The sequence below is a fragment of the Ischnura elegans genome, chromosome 12, assembly GCF_921293095.1.
Source record: "Ischnura elegans chromosome 12, ioIscEleg1.1, whole genome shotgun sequence".
Taxonomy (NCBI): Eukaryota; Metazoa; Arthropoda; class Insecta; order Odonata; family Coenagrionidae; genus Ischnura; species Ischnura elegans.
In genome coordinates, this window is record NC_060257.1 from 30,744,781 (window position 1) to 30,767,590 (window position 22,810).

A 22,810-nucleotide genomic window follows, 5' to 3' on the forward strand; every position below is an offset into this window, starting at 1 on the left:
TACATGACTGTCATGATACCTGTTGGCAGGTTACTAAACTTGCTGGCATTAACAGCTCTGTAGCCGAAACTACTCGACTTGAAATTCGTTATGCTACTCAAGGCACTCGAGTCGAGTACCAACCACTCATCTCGAATTTTCTAGGACTCGCACACAATGTGTCTTATATGCTTATCATGCCGTCAAACACGGTAACTCATAAATTATTTTACTGTCCAACTTTTTTCCCTACAGGCCTAGTATCCACATTTTTACATGTTCACCCTTTTGGAGCGGGAGTGGACTATGTATGGTCATACCTCCAGAAGATAGAGCCCTCACTTCGGCCGTCTGATGTGGAAGCTCTCCTTTCCCGTTTCCCATCCCTGTTCCGGCAGGAGTTGTCTGGAATAGGAGCGAACATGGAGAGGAAGTGGTTATTTGCAGGGTTCTCAAGGCCCTCCAGCTTGCATGCCCCGTCTTCGTCAACCATCGCCGTTTCAACGTCTTCCTCAGGTGTGGTGCCCAGCAGCGGAAGCTAGTCATGCAAACAACATGGTCTAATCACTATAAAGTTACTAGCCAGCATCTTCGTGAAACTGGTACTGCGGTCAAGTTTTCCTATGGTCCCAGTCAATGCTGGCACTCCTATCCAGTGAAACTAGTCAAAGAGTATGTTATTGCTGAGGCCCATCGACAGTGGTATCCATATATCGTCTTGGGTGGAACATGCTCGGAAATATCCCACTTGGTCTTGTGGTTTGGTGGGAGGGCCATGATTTTATGGTGTTGTTACCCTCAATCATAATTCAGCTCAAATACATTTTAGCCCGGGAAAAAATATGTCAAGGTGTACTGAAGTTGTGTTGCAATCGAAATGCTATGGAAAAATGTATGGGTAAATTGTGCCACCTCCTATTTAAGTACTTTGAGTTTAGTTTTACCATGAATAAGATGCAGGAGAAGTACCGAAATTCAGTGATCAGATAGCAAGTAGTCGATTTAAGGATAAAATAACTATGGAATTCTTTTTTAAAAGATGGGAATGATGAAAACATTGTTCATGCAAAGAAGCCAGAGAATAAGCATTAGTTGACCAGGGGATGATGACATAAGTGGAGTAATGTAATTTTTAGAGGTCTTATCTGGTCAGAAGAGTAATCTCATAATTTAGAATGTGATAATTCCTAAAAGAAAACTCTATCTACTCCTTAATTATTAAAAGCTAAAGTATTTATTTTAATGTGAAAGTAAGATTCTGCATTGTGAAGTAATCTGATCAATGGTGATTTGTTTAAAAATTGAAGTTACACTTTGCCTGCCTTTGGTTTGATAATGTTAGAAAATGTTAGCCTTCTTATTTTAGTTGATTTTCTTCATTTTTGTCTCAATTTTGGGTTTATTTTTCTTTCAAATACTGGGAAAAACTATGTACCTCTTTAGTTATTTTAGATGATGAGGAGTCTGTAACACCTCAGTTTCTAGCAAATGATCATTATTTTGGTTGTTTTTTTCTGTGGTGACTAAATATATTAATTTTATTTTCTAATTATGCTGTTTCTTTTGGACTTTTTATGTATTTTCCGTATAAAGGTACAAGGCTATGAAAGATTATTTGTGAATACTCATGCTCTACCTAGTTTGGTGATAAAGTTTTGATGATGTGTGACTCAAGAGTATTGGCATGGAATTTTCTTTTACAGACAATGGCATCCACACCTTATTATTCGATAAATTGGCTTATGTGCTTTATTTCTAATGAAATCCCTGCTGTATTCTAAATTTGATGCGGAAGCAATGAAAATATTGATGAATTTGCATTTCCCACAGCAATAAAAAGGATATACCTATAATCTACTAATTTAGCGTATGGTGGTGTATTCAGATTTTACTTAATAGCTACAAATAATGGAAAAATAATAAAAGGTGTGGAATAATCACCCATGCTCACTAAACAACTTGCAATTGTAGTACTCAAAAGAGTTGGTCATATTGCAAGTCATTCTTTTAGTATTGAGCTAGCCACTAAGATGATGAAAAGCTTGATAGCAAACAATCCTTACTGTTTTAAATGCGCTTATGCCTGTCTTTTCTGTATTGAAGTATATTTCAATGTATTAAGTACTCTATCATACAGGAATTTCCTAAACTGAAGTAACATCTGCAAAGGCTTAATCGTTTTCCCTTAGTGTTTTTCCAGCGTGATTTCTTAGCCGTTAGCATTTTTTAGGCTATTAAGGCTATGAAATACCATTTGCAAACAAATTGCTTGTTGACACTAAATACTTGTTGATAGAATTTTTTAGCATATTTGGCTCACCCAAGAGAATTTTGTTTTGTTCAACATGATCACCATAAAATCATGGCTCTTTAGCACCATCCTATGGCATTACTCAGATTATTATCATTCATGAGAATGGTAGACATGGCTCCTCATGAGCTGTATATTTTGCACAAAGCATTTGAAAGCATGTTTGGATAAATGTATGACAATTTTTTGACTGTAATTCCTAATGTAATTTTTTATCCTCTTTGTATAAATTTAAACCCATGTACATGAATCGTGTTTAATGGAGATCTCCCCAGTGTCGAGAAAGCATATTTCTATTCTTCTCTTACCAATAGTCCATGCGACTTTGTGAATATTGGTACCCAGTGGCACTAGCATAAAGCCATTCACAGTTACAGGCATTTCATTGAGAGTAATGAGACCTGGATCTGCAGTACTCACAATTAAATTCAGGTTACAGGGACTTCTTATGTCATAGCAATTCCCTATAGTTTTGTACTCTTTGAATGGTTTATGTATTAAAAATTTTATGTATGCATGCTGTTACTATGCATAAATTTCATGTTCGCATTATTTATAGTCAATATTGGTGAATAAGCTTGTCTTTCATCTTAGACTAAGACATAAACTTTATTTTGAAGTAAATATGTGTTGATATAGTCGATTAACTTGGTTACAAAATAGTCTATGAAGAGTTCCATTAACTAAAGAAAGAATATGGAGACAGGTGATTAATTTCTCATGCCTTTTCAATCCATTTTGCTTTTGATTATTGAATCTTGCTACATAATTGGCTGTTACTCACAAGTTGCTGTAATACTGTGAATGTTTTCTGTTAGCTGTGCATTTCAATTATTTCTGTGAACAGGTTTTCTGGTTTACTATCCAAATCAATGGATAGATTCCTCATGAGAGACAAAAATCTCTTGCAATGATATTATTGTAATGTTGTGGTTACCTTTTGGAAGAGACGAGGAAAATAAATCTTTATATGTATTTTAAGATACCGAAATGGGATTAAAACAGCCAGTGATCAGTAGAAGAATGTTAATTCATTGAAGGCTCTGAAACATCGTTGTGTAATCTAGCCTGAATTTTACGTGAATACAAATTTTTCTAGTCAGTTTTTGATTTTCTCAATTTTTTGGTGATTTTCCTTTCCTATATAGCTGGGGTCAATTAAAATTCTCTAACTTCATCGTTTCATCTTGGAGTGTGGTTTTATCGGTGAGGATAGAAATTGCCCTATACATTTTCTGTCAAGTCAAAATAATGAATTCCTCTCCTTTATGAATTAAATTTGTGTATAAACATGACTTCTATATCAAATGAAATCCAATGGTGAGAGAGGAGATGTAATCTGAAATACCTAAACGATTTCAGTTAAACATCAGCTGTGTATATCAGCCGTAATCATGCATTTTTATTTGCAACAAAAGCAACATTTAAATTGATGAGGATTCAAAACAAAATTTCATTTAAATTTCCATAGAGCAAGTTGCATTGAATTGTTTTTAATGCTTGGTAGTCTGGCTGCCATTAAACTACCAAATAACCAAAAACCACCAATGCAAATGCCCATCTGCCACCATGCATTTACGTATGACCTAATTTTGTTCCTGAGAGTCAAGAAACTAGTTAAATATATAATTAAAATAATACAGTATAAGAGGGTGAAAAATATTTCCCGCCTCAATGGCAATGTTTGAACACCAATGCTCTCCTTTGGTTACCCATAACCCTGTCCACCTCTGCCTTCTACCCTCCAGCTAACCCTACGTGACTCCTTACCTTGAAAGACACAGATTCATTGAAACTCTAGTCGGAATAAATTGCACTTCAATTTTTACATTTCCAATATAGTCAAGGTGCATGTGGGCCATGGAAGTCGGGGAAATGAGATCATGGTCTGGGAAATGTGATTATGGTCAGCCAGAGGTGCTGCAAAAGATGAAAATCATGTATGATCTTAGGTCATTAAAAAAATCTTGGTTAAACGTGCAAAGCATTGTACAAATGGCAAGGAGGGCATTGTTTGGTATTTTGGGAAAAGTTTGATTGAATTGGATGAAATTAATTTAACGATTTTTGCCCTGTCTTTTAAGGCTAAAACTACTTAATGATCTGCATGCAATTGTAAAATAGGTTAATTGGAATTTTCTGGCTATTAGCTGTTTTTACCTCAGTGTCTCCTCAGACTGGAGTTTAACTATATTCTTCTAGTAATAATATGAGTACTTTTCCTTAGATGACTTCATTGACTGCTGTGCTTTTTAACTTCACTGTCATGATTGGTAAATACATGTATCTAAGCAAGCCATATTCTGTACGACTTTTTTAACGAAAATAGAGAAACTCTAATGGATGGTATCTACTTGGGTGAATTTTCTTTCACATAACAAGCTCTTTTAGCCCATGGTCATTGATTATACACATTTTTGTATTGATTGCCTTCATATCTACAGATGAATATTTTTGTAAGAAGTACTGTGACTATATCTTGTGAATCTGTTTTATTTATTAATTTGCTGATTGATAGCTTCTAAATAATCATTGATTTATTTTATTCCAAAGACCACGTTGTTTAAATCACTATCCATAAATTTTATGAGACTTGATTATTTCATAACACGTACAGCATAATATTAATACTACACGCAATTATGGTTTTTAAGGCTATGCCTGCGCATACAATTATGGGCTGCCCAAGGGTGAAAGTCCACAAATATTGGCATAATGAAATTAATGTGAATATCCACATTTGGTGCTTGGTTCGGTATTACCATGACAAGATCCTCTTCATTTTATACGGTTAACCATTAATTGTGGACATCCATTATTTTTAGTTGTGCAAATGCCCAATCATCCAGAAAAGTATGGATATCCACAGCTTGCATTATTTGATATGTATAAGGATTCACCTACAAAATCCTACCACATTCAGTGCAAGTGTATCCACAAATGCATTGTGAACATCTACAATTGGGGATAGATATCCTCTGCAATTTTGTGTGAGGCATTGGTTTTCTTTAGTATGTAATTAGAGAAAAACAGCATGATGGCAATTGTGGACATTTAGTTAGATATTACTGGTCTATTTCAACTAAATTTCAGTTATAATGAGTCCGGCTGATTAATGAGGAATTGATGTACATCAAATTTTTTATAAGTAACAGTCTTTTAATTCTCATTGAACATGTGCTCGTATTTTCTTTCTCAACGACATCACAGAAAATATAAAAGGTTTTGGTGCATCAAAAATCATAAATCACCCATGGCATACCATGTGTTTCATTGTTAGTGTTCATTACGGGTGTTTCTTCTCTACCTTCCTCATCCACTTGCTGATGTTTATTTGTATGCATACATTTTTTTGTGGTTATGAATTCATGTGACTTAAGGAATTCTTGGGACTGCCAAAGAACTCTTGGTCATTCTCTTGCTGTGCATGTTCTCTTACTGTCACATATGGTATTACATGTCAGGGTCGTAATCTGTTTATAATCTGGGTGTATGTTCCTCTCATACAATAATTGGGATGGAGTTTCTTGCTCAGTAATCAAACCTCATACCTGGAAATTTCCTTGACAAATGAATGGACTAGTTGGATATATTGGCTAATGCGTAACTTTATTAGGTTCCATGGATCTACAATGGGGCCATGTTAACTTTCTTTTAACACGTTGCGAAGCTATTTTAATTCCTAGGAGTGCTGATTTGGAAATATGTGCCTATGAGAGCATAATGCCTTTGGTTTAAACATGGTTAAAAAGCTAATGTTTAGAATATAACTTTACCCAATCAATCGTTATGATGCATCAATTCATTATGAATAACGAACAACAACTGAAAACGTACTAACGAATACATATTGTACGCTTTAAAATTGTTTAGGTTGACGCGCCTAATTGACGAGAATCTTCGTCATTCGTACGCAACGCGTTAATTATTTATGGCAATATTATTAATATCCATGTATTTTCCCCTTTCTATAAATTAAAGAATCTAATTTCTAGAATTATTTTCCATTTTAATTTTGCTTCTTCTGAGTTTTCAACTTAAAATAACTACAGTTGGCTTTGATCACCATGACTGAATGTAAATTATGCTTTTGGCTTCAGGACTTTTGGAATTTAATTCTCCTTGGACATTTTCCAGTCCCCTAGTAATCCAATTACTATCCCAGTGCTGTAATTATACTGATTGTCATTCATATATAATAGTTTATATATAAGATATTTATACCTGCACATATTTACTACATTTCATCATCTGATTATTTTGGCTGCACTATACTCAATTAATTTTTAACAAATAAGCATTTTGGAATTTCAAAGGATTTTCCATTCCAGACAGTAGTTTAATCATGGTGCACTTTGCTTTGCAAATACAATTTTGCGAATAACTTCTAAAAAGTTTTATTTTTTTGTTGAAGTTTTCATATTTTGATTGATCTGGGTAATGGCTGAAAAACCAGATGTCCATGATGTGATTACTCAAATGAGATTTACTCCTCACTAAGGTATGATTACTCTTAAAAAACACTCCACACCAATGAACTCTTATCTGGTTGTTCTCCTGGATGAAATCATCGTGTAATCCTTAGTCTTCATTTTTCATTGTCTCTCTTGTTGTTAGTCTAATTTTAGCTTTAACAAGAGTCTCACTGTGTTCTTCCTTTAGGATTTATTGAAGATTCATTCTAGGGTAGCTCAGTCATTAGTTGGTGTAAATCACCCTTTGCTCAATTATGTTCCACTGCATGAGATTGTCATCGTTGAATGTATTCAGGTCTTTTCTTGCTATCATTATAAGAGATAATTACATAGCAGATTGTTTTTAAATGTTAAAGAGAAATTGCTACAGTTTTGGTCAGATCTTCAATGCATTTCTCAACACATGTTCCCATTGCCTTTATTTTTTATGATTTCAAAGGTTGCCTTCAAGTAGCATTTATCATCTCTTAAGTAAACATCAATATTTAGTGTGTGTTTGTCATTTGTCTTTCTCATTAAATTTCTTAGTGGGAATCAATTGCTAACAAAAAATATCAGTTTTGTAAAATGAGAATGATTTTTGCTATATTGTAAATATTTTAAATGTTTCTGGGTATATGTATGTTTTGTTGCCATTAGAAAAAGACAAGAAAGAGGAAACTTGTATTTAAATATGTGATAAGCTCCATCATGAGCAATTTCTTTTCTTTCATATTTATTTATATTCTCATTTCATGAGTACCACTCAAGTTAAAGCTAGGTCACCCTAAAAAGAAATGAAAAAACCATCTCTATTTAAATCCTATAAAATAAAATAAAAACTTATATCTCTATTAATGAAAGGTATGAGGAGAAAGCATCCATATAACATCGATTCAAGGATGGAGTGTGGTATGATTACTAAGTATTGTATCAATATGATATAAATATTCATCTTTCTCTATTTTAAAATTTTTTTTGAGAAAAATTATAACAGAAATTCAAATTCATTTATTACAAACATTTAAAAAAAGGTGATTATTAAATTCTTATCTCCTGAGAAACGAAGGAGTTTAAAAGATTTTACATTTGTAACAAGACAAAATTGTCATATATATTGTATAAACAAATTATCCAAATTGGAAATAAAGTCTTCACATAAAGATAACCAAAAGATACCTTAGTGTGATTGCTTACCGATGTCAAGGCTACATTTTAATAAATATCATATTCATTTTCGTACCCTTCAGTGACCCCCTTATTTCTTCAGCATTTGAAATGCTGCCGTCAGTGAAATTGGATTTGAGGAATTAGCTGCATGAAGCATACACTTTGAGTACCTTGTGGTGAAATGTATCAAATTCAATAGCTTACTTCCTATGAGAACGGAAATTTTTGCTGTGTGCATTGAACTTCATTTCCGTTTACTACAACGTTGGTCGCTGTGGCAATGACAACAGTTTCTTCCGCTTGAAGATGATGCAAAGCAAAACTTTTGTCATCGCCACAGCAATCAACTCAGTAGTAACCGGAAATGAAGAAGTTCAGTTCACTTCATGTTTCCCACAAGCAGGCCCGTCGCTAGCTGATCTGGCGCCCGGGGCGAACTGGGATCGTGCGCCCCCCCCCCTGCCCCATAACATTGATATATCTGCAATCGGGAGAGTTGAAAATATAATTGAAAACATTTTTTCGTAATAAAGATATTTTATCGATTATGAAAGTAAAACATACAAGGATATTTAAAAAATTTTTTTCGTCGGCGAACACGGTGCGCCCCGAACTTGCTGCGCCCAGGGCAAAGTGCCCTGGTTGCCCCGCCCTCGCGACGGGCCTGCTCACAAGTTTAATTGAAAATATTTGTAAAGCTCTTTAAATTACATATTCATTTTTTGCAGTCTTCCTTTGCTTTCACCATCCACAGGTTTAAAAAAATTATTTTAGCCCTTGATAAGGAGCATTTTATGTACAGGTAATACCCTATGTGTCTGAATATAGTCCCCCCTTTGTTTCCAAAAATGCCTGTGGTAAAAGTAAAGGGGGGGGACTATATTCAAACACATTTTTTTAACTTTTCCGAAACTGAAGCCTCAAAATTAGGGGGGGGACTATATTCAGAGGGAGACTATATTCGGAGAAATACGGTACTTCTCCTTTCCACAAGTTTTGAGTTTGAGTAAAATGGATCTTAAAAAAAAACTCAAGCTCAAATGGTCAACCCGGCCAGACTCTGAGGATAAGAAACGGTTAGATAACCAGCAAAAACTTTATCAAATAAGGAGAGAGGAAATTAGGTAGACCTCCACCTTTAAACCTGAATCACAGGATCATGTTTTCTGTCCCTAAGAATGATAGATGATAGCTCAAGCAATAGGTTTTCAGCGACCAAAAGTGAGGTTACTCGACCCATTATTTTCTGAATCACGCGGTTATTCCCACCATCCCTTTTCTGTCACTTTCCGTGATTACAACCATCATTCAATTAAAACTTAAGCTTGGGGCCACAATCGCTGTTAGCAACCTTACATTCTTATTGTCTGAAGGATGGTGCCAGCTACTTTTTCAGCTATGGAAAAAGATACGTACCGATTGATAGAAAAAGGGATGGTATTTCCATTCCTCAAGCCATCGCGGAAAATGATCGCCAGAAACGGTCATTTTTTCCACCATTACTGGAGCTGTCCCTTGTAAGGGATGGAAAAAATAATCGTTTGATTCAGCCTTCATATTTGCTTCTGAGGGGACTACCATTAGCAACTCTTAACGCTAGTTTGGCTCCATTACTAATCTCGTTGATGAGAGGTGAGGAAGTGCCTATCCGGGTACTTCAGCAATAATCCTCTGCTAATATTGAGTGATTTTGGTCAACAAATTCAATCCCCTCTAATAACTCACATTACGTTCAGTGTAGGGATTAATGGTCCCCTCTGGAATGAATTCAAGGTAGGGTGCCCAGCCCAGGGGACCAAGTAGGGGGTAACCTCCCATCACCCCTCTCTGGATCTGACACTGGATTATAATGCACCAAAAGCATATAAAATAGCCTCCAAGTTCAGAACTAATTTGTATTTTAATTTGTTAAAGTAGTTAAATACATCAGAAAATGTAACTAAATCGTACGAAGTGGCCTCCAAAAATTTCGATTTTGATCTGATGTGTGTTTCAACCCAATATCCCCAACAGCACACATTTGGATATACATAATGTATTTATATTGTATTTTCATGGGTCACATACATATTTATTTTTGTTATGTATAACATGTGTAATACATATGTATTATTGGATGTATTTCCTTTGTATTCATACATATGTAAAAGTGGTACGTGTTACACGATAAATACATTTGTATTTTTGAAATTTGAATACTTATGTAAATGTGGTCAAAAATACAAATGTAAATATCGTGTAACACTTGCTACTTTTACATATGTATGAATACAGAGGAAATACATATGTAAATGTGGTCAAAAATACACAAAATATACATTATGTATATTTCCTGTAATTTTTGAGAGGTGGATTTTCGTGGCGTCTAGTAAAATGTTCAGAAACATTTCTGCAGAAATAATATGTTCACTGCAAACGCCAGATTTCCTCATTTCAATGATCATTCATCCATTCGAATTTATACCCAGGAAGCTTAAAAATAAATCATATACTGATCGATGTGAGCAAGGGTAGTATGGCGACCATATTTATGTTAATTTGTAAATGCACGCGAAATACAGACGTATTACATATGTAAAATTCAGTTTCCATCCGCGAAATATACACATGGAAAATGGTTCACAATACATGAAAAATACAAAAAATAGTTCTTGCACAGCGCAAAAGTAAAAGCGAAGTTTAATTTTTTAAACAATATTTTAAATTAACTGTTTAAACAAAAAAATTAAATTCTCAATTCTGTCGCAACAAGCTAGGGAAGTGAGTGGGAGTGATAATCTCGTTAACAGTTAGCTCGGCATTTCGTTCGAGACTACGAGAACGTCAAGAACGTGCTGTAGGAGGAACTCCGGCTACTGATGTATAGTTAATTTTATATTTGTTTGTATTATTATACGTATTGGAAGAATTGACATAGTGTTTTAATCCTCGATAACCGGTGCGTGTGGATGGTGCGCTCAAACCGAAGCTATGTTTTGCTGGAAATGTGCTTCAATCCCGCACGTTATTGCGATTCGTGCAAGCCAGCTCCAACAGTTTCCTGTCACTGGATAATTAAGGTAAGGTATGATTTATCTTTTATTATATTGTACGCATAAATAGACTACATTAATTATGTTATTTGAGTATATTTGGATACAACTACCACATTGACCACATTGCGCCAATAGAGGTAATTATTTTGTTTATGTTTGGCTATTGTTTTCCTTTTTTGTTGAGTTATGTATCGAGGAGACTGGTGTCCATTGAAGTTATATGGTAAAACATAGTAATGTCAATCTTGTACGTATAAATTAATAGATTATGCGTCGTATAGTAATTCCGTGCTTCGCGGCTGAAGTTACATTTTTTCTTCTCTTAATTAAGAGCAGAAAAAATTGTTTAAAGGAATGTTTTCGTTCACGTGTAAGTTGTTTTATCGCTGTTTATTACCACAACCTACTGTATTGTAGTTCTTGCATTCCTAGTTATCCTATGCTTTAGTCATAACATCTTTGACCTTAGACTTATCAGCGTAGCCTTGTCACTAATAGATTCCTCGAGGTTCCGAGCGGTTTTGCCCTCTACTTCTAATTATTTAACGAGCAAGAAGTATTGGTCGTGTAATATCGGTTCCCTTAAAGCAAAATGTAATATTTCTTTCATCTTGAAATGCAGTCAATCAAGGTGCATTTCGTCATTATTATTAACACAAGATAAATACGTAATTTTCATGCGAAAGTTTGTCATTATATGTAAGAAAAAGGTGCGTACGGGCCAAATTAATTAGGTAATTGTAATTTTCTTTTCATGCTCTTTCGCGCTTACCCAGCAGGCGACGATGTAAATAGCTTGGCCTGGACAAGAGGAGAATGGATTACGGAAAAGACGACGAAGCAAAGCCAGAAGACCAGGTGGAATTGTTAATACCGAGGTAAGGTTTGAGGGAAAAAATTTTTTTTATCCATGATGGAGAGGTTTCTTAAAGTTAAGCCTGAAATTATCGGTTATGTATGAAATTTATTTGTTTGAAAATTTGATATCACAAGTTTATATTTTTTCAGTGTGAATCATCCGATACTAAATCATGGTACTAATAAATTAGTATAATGTACTAAATAAGCATACCAATGGATTCACGTTTTCCCTAGTTAATTTATATTTAAAAGTAGTCATATGATCTTTTCTCATATTTCTCATTCTTCTTAAGAGAAAGGCTATTAATTTTGTAAAATGAAAGCATATCCCCAAAATATATGATTTCTCAAAGGACAATGTCAAATCTGTGCTAGCTGGGACCTCGACATAATTGGTAAATGAAAAGATTTAAAACTTATGTCTGGAACCTAGCAGAGAAGCCAAACTTTCATTTGCATTCAGAATACAGAATTAGTACTAAAATTACAGACTTCACAGAATTCAAATTGAAAGGCCTTGAGCTCCTATTCAGATCTTACAAAAAGATATATTTTTGCATGACTTTTAAACTTGACTTCTTCTTTTCTCCTTTCAGAAAGTGGTTAATTGTGCAGAGTTGGTTTCCTGAATTCAGGTTTCTTCTTGTGCAATGGGTTACAACGCTTGTTCCATGCTAACATTTTTTTCTATTTTCCAACTCAAACCATTGTTTGTACTTGATTTATCTTTGTGCCATTTTTTTAAACTAAGTTTCACCTACTGTTTGCTGGCCCTTAATGCTTGTTAGCAATATTCATGGCCACACTTGTTATTTGTGTGTATTATTTTATTTTTCTCTTTGAATAAATGTTTTATTATCTGTATGTTCTGGTTTCCTTATATTTATTCATCCGTTTGATCCATATTGATATTAAGTGGATGTGGGTCAGAAAATCAATATGTATAATTCGTGTACGAGGGCCTGCAGATACATATGTATATTACATGTAAGGATATTCAGATTTCCAATTTGTAATACGCATGTATACATACATCCTGAGGGACTTTTGAGCCACTTTTACGTGAAATATACAGACGTAATACGATTGTATTCCTTTGTATACATATGTATAAATCATGTATGGGTATTCAGATTTCCAATTTGTAATACGCACGAATACATACATCTATAGGGACTTTTGAACCACTTCTACGTGAAATATACCGATGTAATACGATCGTATTCCATCTTATACATATGTATTTGGGCACGTATTTTTTGTGTATTATTGATGTAATACAAATGCCGTGTTATCTGGGATAGCCCCCTTATAGCCTATACGGGGCCAATAATATAGACCCCTTAGCCCACTATAGATCCACAACTGCCCAGCCTGCCAAAAATTAAGATCGATATTTATGCCACTTATTGTTAGTGCAATGGGTTTTGATACTTGTATGAGTCAGGAACACGGATTCATGAATTTGTGAACGCACATAAATGACTTATGGTAATTATACTAGTTATAAATACCTGGGTGAATAGGCTAATTCACTAGGCAGCAGAACATAGAATGGTCCTCTGTAGTCACCATAAATCCACATGGTAGCCTCAGTAACTTGATTGGTTATGAAGTATGTACTCCATAATTCTGGTGGATGGTGATTCAAGCCCAACACATGATGAATAATTTTTTTATTCCGTGGAATTTAAGAAATAATCTTCATTTTCAAACCATCTTGTTTATTAGGGCATGAAGGATAAAAAATGTAAACATATTAAGTATATGAGAATTAAATTCAAGAGGGTTTAAGATATTTATGAAAGTTCACTTTAGAATGAACATTTATCTAGTATTTAATGGGTTTATTGCATCTTATAAACTTTTATTTTCCTTGGGTGAGAATTAACTTGGCTGACATTAAATTTACATATTTTAAGGAAATACATTATGGCACTCGCCAATCTGCTTTACAAGGGCTAAGGTCGGTATCAAAATTATGTGCTGCTATACCTTGCAAATTTATATCTGCGCTTAGGTGCATGAAAAATATGTCATTTTAAAGCAAATTTTGTTTTAAATTCTGATACATATATATATACAGTGGAACTTGGTTAGTACGTTCCTCCTTAGTACGTTTTCCTCCTTAGTACGGCGATTTCCCTCGGTCCCGGTACCATCCGAACAAAATACAGGTAAAAGAATTTGGTTAGTACGTTTGAAAAAATTGCGCTTTCCTGGTTAGTACGCTCAATTGCTTGCCGTGACGCAACCCGCAATTCGTTCTCTAGTGTCTTCTTAAGGGTCGCAAACGTCTGAATTCATGATTTAATTGATTATTATTAGCCATTAACATTCTTCCATTCATTCCACATCTCTTTCTTCTACCGTAATTTATCCAAATGCATTTCTGAATTCTTGTGACGTGATGAAAAATAAAATGCGGCCGTTTTTCGGGAATGTTTCTATGAAAAACTGCAGCCAATAAGAAGCCCCAATTTTCCCCACCGCGAGCTCCTCACCTTCTGTTGCCTTTGGAGCGCTTGGGAGTGCCCACTGCTGCGCACAAAGTTCGTGAGTGGGCAATTGTTGCTATTGAACGAGTTATCATGATGAAGAAATGAGTCTTAACGGTATTAGACAATTCCCACATTATCTAAAGCAGTACTGCTCCATAAACTCGACGTCGTGCGTATTTACTTGACTACTGTTGCGGGAGCAGACGATCCTCTGGATCTCCACGCGAAGCTTAGCTTAAAAATACTTGATCTCGGAACGAAAGCAGACGACATTAGACAAATTTTGAAAGTAAATTTTAACTGTTTAATATAAAATTTTCTTGTAATTACGTCGTAATCTAATAATCTTGCGTGTCATCAGTCGATATATCGATCGATTTTACAATCGAAAGAGTATCATTCCAGAAGCGAATGTCTACGGCTGTTGCCGTAATTTGAAAGTCAATATAATTTTGCCCAATTTTTATGATGTTTAAAAAACCAGTTGACTTACTCCGGGTTGTTGTTATATTCTCCGAGTACGCTGTGAGAAAGAAAATCGCTTGTCTGAGCTTCACTCGTCCTCGTTCTGTAAATGTATATAGGATAAATCACGGGAGATAGACGCCGTAATCATGAAATCGTCTCCGGGATGTCCATGAAAAATTGCGATTTTTATTCACATGGTATTGTTTTTCATGGTAGCGCTCATTTTCTTGATTTTAAATGTGAAAAGAGTTCAGGAAGGCGATCCTATGAGAACTACCGATAGTAATTGTAATGATGACGACTTTTTCACTGATTGCAATAACCCCGGGTGCTATTATTTACTTTCCTCGTTAGTACGTTTTCCTGGTTAGTACGTTCATTTTTCGTGGTCCCTTCAGAAACGTACTAACCAAGTTCCACTGTATATGAAGAAAGATCTGAGGTTTTCCCGGCGTATGATGTTGTTGAAGTTATTTCGGGTTTCCCACCGGATAAGGTTCTCCATCTCTGCCGACGTTTCGATGGTCGTGTCGTCCATCGAAACCCTGCCCTATTCCATCAAGCCCTGATGATGATGGACAACACGACCATCAAAATGTCGGCAGAGATGGAGAACCTTATCCGGTGGGAAACCCGAAATAACTTCAACAACATATATATATGTTTTGCTTTATGAAAAAGTCAAAAATGTAGTCACAACAGAGCAATAAATGACTGCCCACACCATAATATTAGCCATTGTCAACTTCATGAACTTACAATTAGTAACTCAATCTCGGGAAAACTACAAAGCCGACAGCATTCATCTTTTACAATAAGTTGTGAGCATGAAATTGTTTTAAAAAGTTGAATTAAAAATGAAATTGCTTTAAAATCACATATTATTCATTACTTTAGCATGCACCTAAGCCCAGATAAAAATTTGGAAAGTACAGCGGCAAATCATTTTGATGCCGACAGTAGGAAGGGGAGTACTTACATCCACCACGAAAAAGTTACGAAATTTAATAGTTTGCCATAAGTGACCATAAAAAGATAAATACATACTTAAACTAAGGATATAATGTAAAAACATAAAAAAGTCACAAAATGGAGAAGGACAATTGAATAATAGATTACCAAGAACTTTTCAATGAAATTTATTTCACATGTACGTTGTTCATAAAAGAAATAAACCTTATTTCATTAAATTTCATCTAAACATAACACTGTGAAGAAAAAATAATCAATAAAAACACTGAAGCTTGAACACCAACGGACACAAATTTTACACAAGGATAATAGAACAGTCTGTTTCTTGCTCAAGGCAGGGATTTATTAAAAATCATTATTAGCACATTTTTTATTTGAATGGCCATGGTTCTTATAAAATGTAATCAATAATTAGCCTTTTCCCTAACCTACACTAAATACACGGACCATTGTTGACTTCCTTAATATTAAGTGAAAATTAATAAAATGATGAAAAACTTTCAGCTCTACATCTTTCCATTTTTCTGTTGCAGTCTTCTCTATCAATGTCCTATTTTTAATAATACTTGAGATGCATTATTATAGATCACTGGACTCATTATGTCTTTCCATCTCTGCTTATGAGACAATATTATTTTAGCACTCCAATGAAAGTCATAAACTCCACAAGAACTGGAAACCAAGAATTCATTACAGCTAAATACGTAAAATGATGGACAGAATCTAACATTCACAGCCTGGAGTCTTCATTCTGCTGGCTTTCCTCGATAAAACAGGATATTGAGCGGGAAAACATAAATTTTCTCAATTTAAATTGCTCAGTATGATGAAATATTAGTGAAAATGTAAACAAATACTTAAATCTCAAAATGCAGCCATCAATTTTGTTTCACCTTTACAACACTCATCTCACCTGATTAAAAAGACCTAAAAAACCATTACTTTGTACTTAAGTGCTGTCACAATATCAATATTGAGTCAGTTCCAAATACACATGAAATCGATACAATGACAATCTAGGATGCACAGAATTAGTGGTGACATGGAAGATCTCTAAGAATGTATTTTGGCCCATTTGCTCCTTAAAAATAATGCAAAATCAATGCAAAGATGTGTAAAGTAATAAGGTTACATGTGCTGAGTGTCTTTGCATAAGTCATACTACCCAGTGAGAAATGAGTTATCGAATCGCCGTCGATTCGACGCCGAAGTAGTCATCGATAAAACGTCGATGGCAACACATCGATCGATATCTATATGGTCCGAAAATCGACGTGTTTTCGACGTCGACGTCATCAACGTGTTTTCGATGTCGATGTCATCGACGTGTTTTCTATGTCGACGTGATACCGTCTGCTTACCTGCGATTCCTAATAATAATTACGGAAATATGCATCTTTTCGGCTAATAAAGAGCATCTATTGCTGCCCCAACAATGGATTTCACTCGAGCACGCATTGTCTAAACAAATGAAGGCTGAAATAATTAGACTGTTTCAAATTTATTATGGTGAATTGTAATCTCAAGTCCTTCGTATTTATCTTCAATAATAATCATAAACCCTTGAGAAAAAACGTGAGATGTTGATATCTATGATGCGAGGCTAAAGGTATCGAAATGACACGACACGAAACAACGACAGCAACCGACACAGGTTTCCCACGGTTCAACCGGCTTATCAGATCGACAGAGTCCAAAAATTAGTAGAGACTGTTGGAGACTGCCTTCAAGCTTCAACGTCATGCACTTCCGGTAAAGTTACAGAATGCAAAGGAATCAAAGATTGTTCTCCGAGATTAAGAGTAATGTGTATGAATTAATAAAATAATTATTTAATTTTAGCTTTATTATTTGTGTCACCTATATTTTAATAGTCTCACCGTTAATTTTAAGACTTTGTCACAACATCACTTTGTCCCCCCTCAGCCAATCAACACGCTGACCCCGCTGACCAATGAGAATAACACGTCGAAAAATCGTCGATTGAACAAATAAAATCGACATCAACCACAAATCGATCTATAGTCGTCGAATTGACGAAGATTCGACGTAGATTCGATGATCCATTTCTCACTGGGATATAGAATTATGCACATGTGTAGTTAGCATCATCAAGTAAATAGTGATCAATTTTGAATTTGCAAATTGGTATATGACTTTTAGAGAGAATAATTCTGTGAAAAAAATAAGAAGTACATAAAATAATTATTATGAGAAAATTGTGATAATAAATCAACCACTTCAATATGTCAACCTTAGATTCCCCTTTGGATTTTCCCAATGGATTACCACATTTCTTAACTTCTCCTATGCTAACATGTACTTTCCATGCCTTAAATGCTAAGATAAATAACTGCTGCAAACTCAATGTGAACAGGAAAAATGTTAATTACACAAAACTTAACCTCTTTCTCATAAATGACTAGTATAGTGAATATGAATACTGTCATTGAGAAAACAATTTTTTATACATTAATGCTGATATTCATTCTTATGATGTTCACAAAGGCATACTAAAAAAATATTCACCCACACTTTATGCATTAATAACGGCATAGCAAACAGCAAAAATTCTTCTCTCATTATCCAAATTCTTACCTTATGATACTATAGCCAAATATTGATATGAATTACTTCAATCTTAGTGACTTTACACCTACAATTTACCTGCCTATATGGTAGAGAATGAGTCTAAGGAAATAGGAAATGGGGTCTTTGCAAAATATTACATGAAACATATGACCAAGAGACAAAAAATGTACTGAAAATACACAAAGATGTATTAATTCCAAGTATGTATATGGATGAATATGAAAATTATATGTATCACTCAATCATTATTATGAATATTTCAAGTAATCTAACAATTAAGGTAGTTCACATGGAGTGCGCTAAAATACTCCAAGATAATACTTATACAGAAGTCAAAATGATAATTTTATTTTAACAATTTGCCTTCAGATTCAAAGCATCACATAAAATTCTTTGAGTAATAGCCATGATAAATACATGATGTGATACACATTACAGCTTTCTTGATAAGGTCTGAGGACAAGATTATAAAAGGTACCATTAAGAGTCATTGTATCAACACTTACAATTAATGAAGGTATTGCGAATGAAGTAAGATGTAATGAAGGAACGTAGGTATTGCAGGCTTTAATCCACATCAGTTCATGTCTAAATTACAATTAGTTCCATAGATTTTTCCTGGTTTATGCAGACAAACCTTATTTACGTCACTTCTGCAGTGAATGAAACTAAAATTCAATGAGCTCTATAGTTACTTAACATAATGAATGCCTTTTCAAGCATGTTCAATTAAAAATTTTTAGAGAAAAGAGGTGATCAAATTCCATCAAGTCAATTTCTTTTCGAAATGGTTAACGTAAATACAGTACAGTGTTAACATGAGAAAACACAAAGGCACCTAGTAGGCATGCAGCCAGAAAGGGCTGCTTGGGTGGTATATGGGCCTGTACCGGTCACTATTTTGAATGTCCATGCAACTGAAAATCATAATTTCATTAAATAACATATAAGTTTTGTCAAGGTTATGCAGATATCCAAAGTCATTGTTGATTTTTACTGACGTGGCCATAGTTATTATGACGTGGTCTCCATAGACATTTGTTAGCTAAATTCACCTGATTTTTCTAATAAATTTCAAACTTTAAGAGCACTGGCAGTAGTAGTTATAACTATCGCACTACTTACAGTAATAGTTATAATAATATTATCAGGTTTTAAGAAAATTTCAAATCAGAGAACCTCATCTTAGTTCAGACTTTTAACTGCTAAGACAAAGTACAGGATAGGTTTCCCTGGGCTGGTTGTTCCTAAGAGGATGTATAGTAGGCAGTCACTGCTACAGAAAAAAATTTGATGGGGCTGCAGTCCCTATAGTCCATGGCTTCGTGTCTGGCACCAAGATTTCCTTTAATTTCACCTTCTCACAAACCATTTCCATAGTCTCAAAGGATAACTTTTTTAAAGATAGCCTCTTGCAATATATAAAACATATCATGCATATGTCATGAGTCCCATTGCAAAAACTGCTGTAGGAAAAATTCGCAAAAAAAACCTAAAAAAAAATGGACCACATTTTGAGCGCCGATTGATTTGTACCACAAAATACGATAGTAAGCCGTTGAGTAGCTTTTTCTATAAATCACAACTTAAATATTTGCATAAGATTCCACACTATGATGATGAAATACGAATTCTAAATATTCAAATTTAAGTCCTAATTGATATTTAAAAAATTGCAAGATGAAGTATAATTACTTACATAAAGATGCAGTGAGCATGTGCATTGCACTTATTGAGCGAAAGACTATGAACTGCTGAATTAAAGTACCTAATTAATTTGATGTTGATTAACAGGACCACAAACAATTTTTAACTATAGGTACTCCACCACCACACTAATGTCAGAGAAACGAGAGAATAACTTCCAAATAAAATAGATTAAAACAAATTTGAATGTCCCTCAGGCTAATTTTATTTTTACATTTGGATCAAATAAACTGAAGGATTGCATTGAAATTATGCCCTCGACAAAAATGTAAACTATTTAACAGGTACAGTATTTTAATCCCACCACATTATTTGGTTTGGGAATAACTCAGCCATCTTTACTAAATATATGCGTATGAGATGAAAGAACCATGGTTAGTAAAAGCAGGATGAAAAATATAAATAATGTCAATTTTAGAGACAAATGAAAGATAACTGACCTAAGGATTGGTTAAAATACAATTAAGGCTTCTATCAAAATTGAACCATTGAATGAAATAGAATAGGTCTTCATGCTGAATAAACACCTCGGTTAAAAATAAAACCTTCATTACCTCCAAAGGGGTTAATCAGCGACAAGGCCAATTAATCGATGCACTACAATTGCATTCAAAAAAATAATTTGACCCTTGTTAAGGAATATTTTTCCTAATCGCACATTATCATAGAAATTAATCACATAACAAACTAAATGTAAACTGCAATTGTCACATCAGCATTTTGAATTAGAATAACTGAACTGACAGGAAATAATGATATGATCACTTTGAAATAAAAATGACTTCACCTACTCCACATAAAACATCATGAAAGTCACTAAAGTAAATCTTTGTGCTTGCAAACGTGCCAGCAGATAACCCTTAATAGGAATGCTTTTCTCTTTTTGATCGTATACAGTGCCCCAGAAGCTGTGAGTGGCTAACTCTAACCAAAGATGATCTCATATTCTGGTGAAGAGTTAAAATTAAACAATTTCAAAATTCAATAATTCCTGATTCTCTTTTCATCAATTCCAAATACAAAATCCTTGACTTTTACATTCTTTCTTGATCTAACTCTGGTTTTATAAGTGATTTCTTCCAGTTCTCCTCAGCTGATATCATTTGAACTCACATGAGCAGAATTTTCACATTTATAGTAGAGGGAATATCCGCAAAATGAAAGAACAAAATTAAGTTTGATCATCTCCACTAAATTCATGAGAAACAAGTGATGAATCAAATTCAAAACTTGATCAAATGCAGATTCTTGTTCCTTTTTTACATTGATTCCATTTGCCATACTCTAATATTCACTTTCATGAAATCTAAAACTCCCTTCATTAGTAAAGTTTTAAACAGTACATCTTTCTTCATGATTTCCCTATTTCAGTCACTTGTTACTCAGCCATATAGAGTAGACCCTAGCTTAGCGATATTTATCTGTTGCGGAAAACCAATCATTAAGCAAATGCCATCACATGTTGAATTTGGATAATTTTCGGACAAGGAATCAGCTTGACTGGCATCAACTCATGTAAATGTAGCCATATCAAAAAATTTTTTGCAAAAAAAATATGCAATATTACATAAATTATGACAAATTGTGAAATGGAAAAAATATCACCAAAATTTGACATTTTAAAAAGAGCTTGCAATGTCAGCTCAGATAGTGCTAAATTCACTTGCGTGCAAGTCAAACCCATCATAAAGCAAGAGTCTACCATATCTTAAATTAAGTAGTAATTTCTCTGACAGAAGTTAATAGAGCCCACTCAACTAATTTGAAAATCAAATTAATGGATTCAGTAGGATCAGACTTGATTTTCCAATTTTGCATTATAACCACATCTCTTAAAAACGAAGCCTCAAATGATCCTCCCCATGAGTTCTCAAAGCTTTGGGGATAAAAAATTTTCTTAGGATTCGTATGGGGTAATGCTTTGAAATAGAATTACAAATCTTTACTCAGGGTCATTGTCAATCCTGACATAGAAATTGAGGCAAACACTTTTCATTAATGATGAAAAAAGTCATGTAATTCCTGGTTCTTGCCTGGCAAAAAATAACAGCAAAGATTTCTTGGGTCTAGCACTGGGTAATGTCCTCCATATCTCCTTCCAACGTTTCCACAAGCATCTCGCCCATCATCTTCAGGGATTCAGGAATCCAATGCCATTTCATCCTTGCCTTGGGGCCTGCAGCGACAATATTGGCTATTTATGGGACCACCTTAAAATTCAAGGGGACTGGCAGCCAATCAGGAGCCACTGAGAATGCAACCGCTCTCAACCACGGATATTCGTATAAATACCCCAAGGCATGGACAAAATGGCATTGAATTCCAGAATCCCAGAGGACATTGGGTGAGTTGCTTGTTGAAATGTTGGAAGGAGATATGGAGGAAAAGGCCTGGTGCAAGAGCCGAGAAAGCTCTACCGCTAAAAAAAATCATTTTTCGAAACATCGATGCTATTACATAGCATGAAATTCAAGTGACGTTTTTATATAAACACCGGGGAGGAAATTCACCATTAAAGAATAATTTGGCTTAGCCAGGATTCAAACCCAGAAATCCTTACTGCCAATCAGGTATAATACCAGTTACAACTCCAAGCCATCTTCTTCCGAGGCAAACCTCAGAGTAGGTTATAACTTTCCACCCACGCGCGCGACTACATGCAAAGTATTTTGTTCAATGCAGCGCTTTGAAGACATTTTTACATTTAATTTAATGTGAAAACCTTAAATCATTAGTAGGAAATGTGACTTTTCTGTTTCT

The 22,810-nt window shown here is 34.6% G+C and overlaps 2 protein-coding genes across 5 annotated transcripts in view; one reads left to right on the forward strand and one right to left on the reverse strand.

Annotated features, from left to right (window-relative positions):
- The window catches only part of LOC124168769 (ecto-NOX disulfide-thiol exchanger 2), a 39,702-nt gene extending 36,310 nt beyond the window's left edge, over positions 1 to 3,392 (forward strand). For all 3 annotated transcript variants that reach the window (XM_046547056.1, XM_046547057.1, XM_046547058.1), the window contains one exon: positions 235 to 3,392. In XM_046547056.1, coding sequence (XP_046403012.1) covers positions 235 to 521 — 287 coding nt within the window. In that variant the 3' untranslated portion in view covers positions 522 to 3,392. The remainder of the gene's footprint in view (positions 1 to 234) is intronic.
- Positions 1 to 22,810, reverse strand: part of LOC124168770 (equilibrative nucleoside transporter 4) — a 74,551-nt gene that overhangs the window by 27,033 nt on the left and 24,708 nt on the right. Inside the window, exons 10-11 of one of the 2 annotated variants that reach the window (XR_006866981.1) lie at positions 13,325 to 13,529; positions 4,120 to 4,210 (exon numbers count right to left, since the gene is read on the reverse strand). The gene's annotated coding sequence lies outside the window, so the exon portion shown is untranslated. Of the gene's footprint in view, positions 1 to 2,486; positions 4,211 to 13,324; positions 13,530 to 22,810 lie in introns of those variants that run through there. The other variant, XR_006866980.1, reaches the window with a different exon arrangement.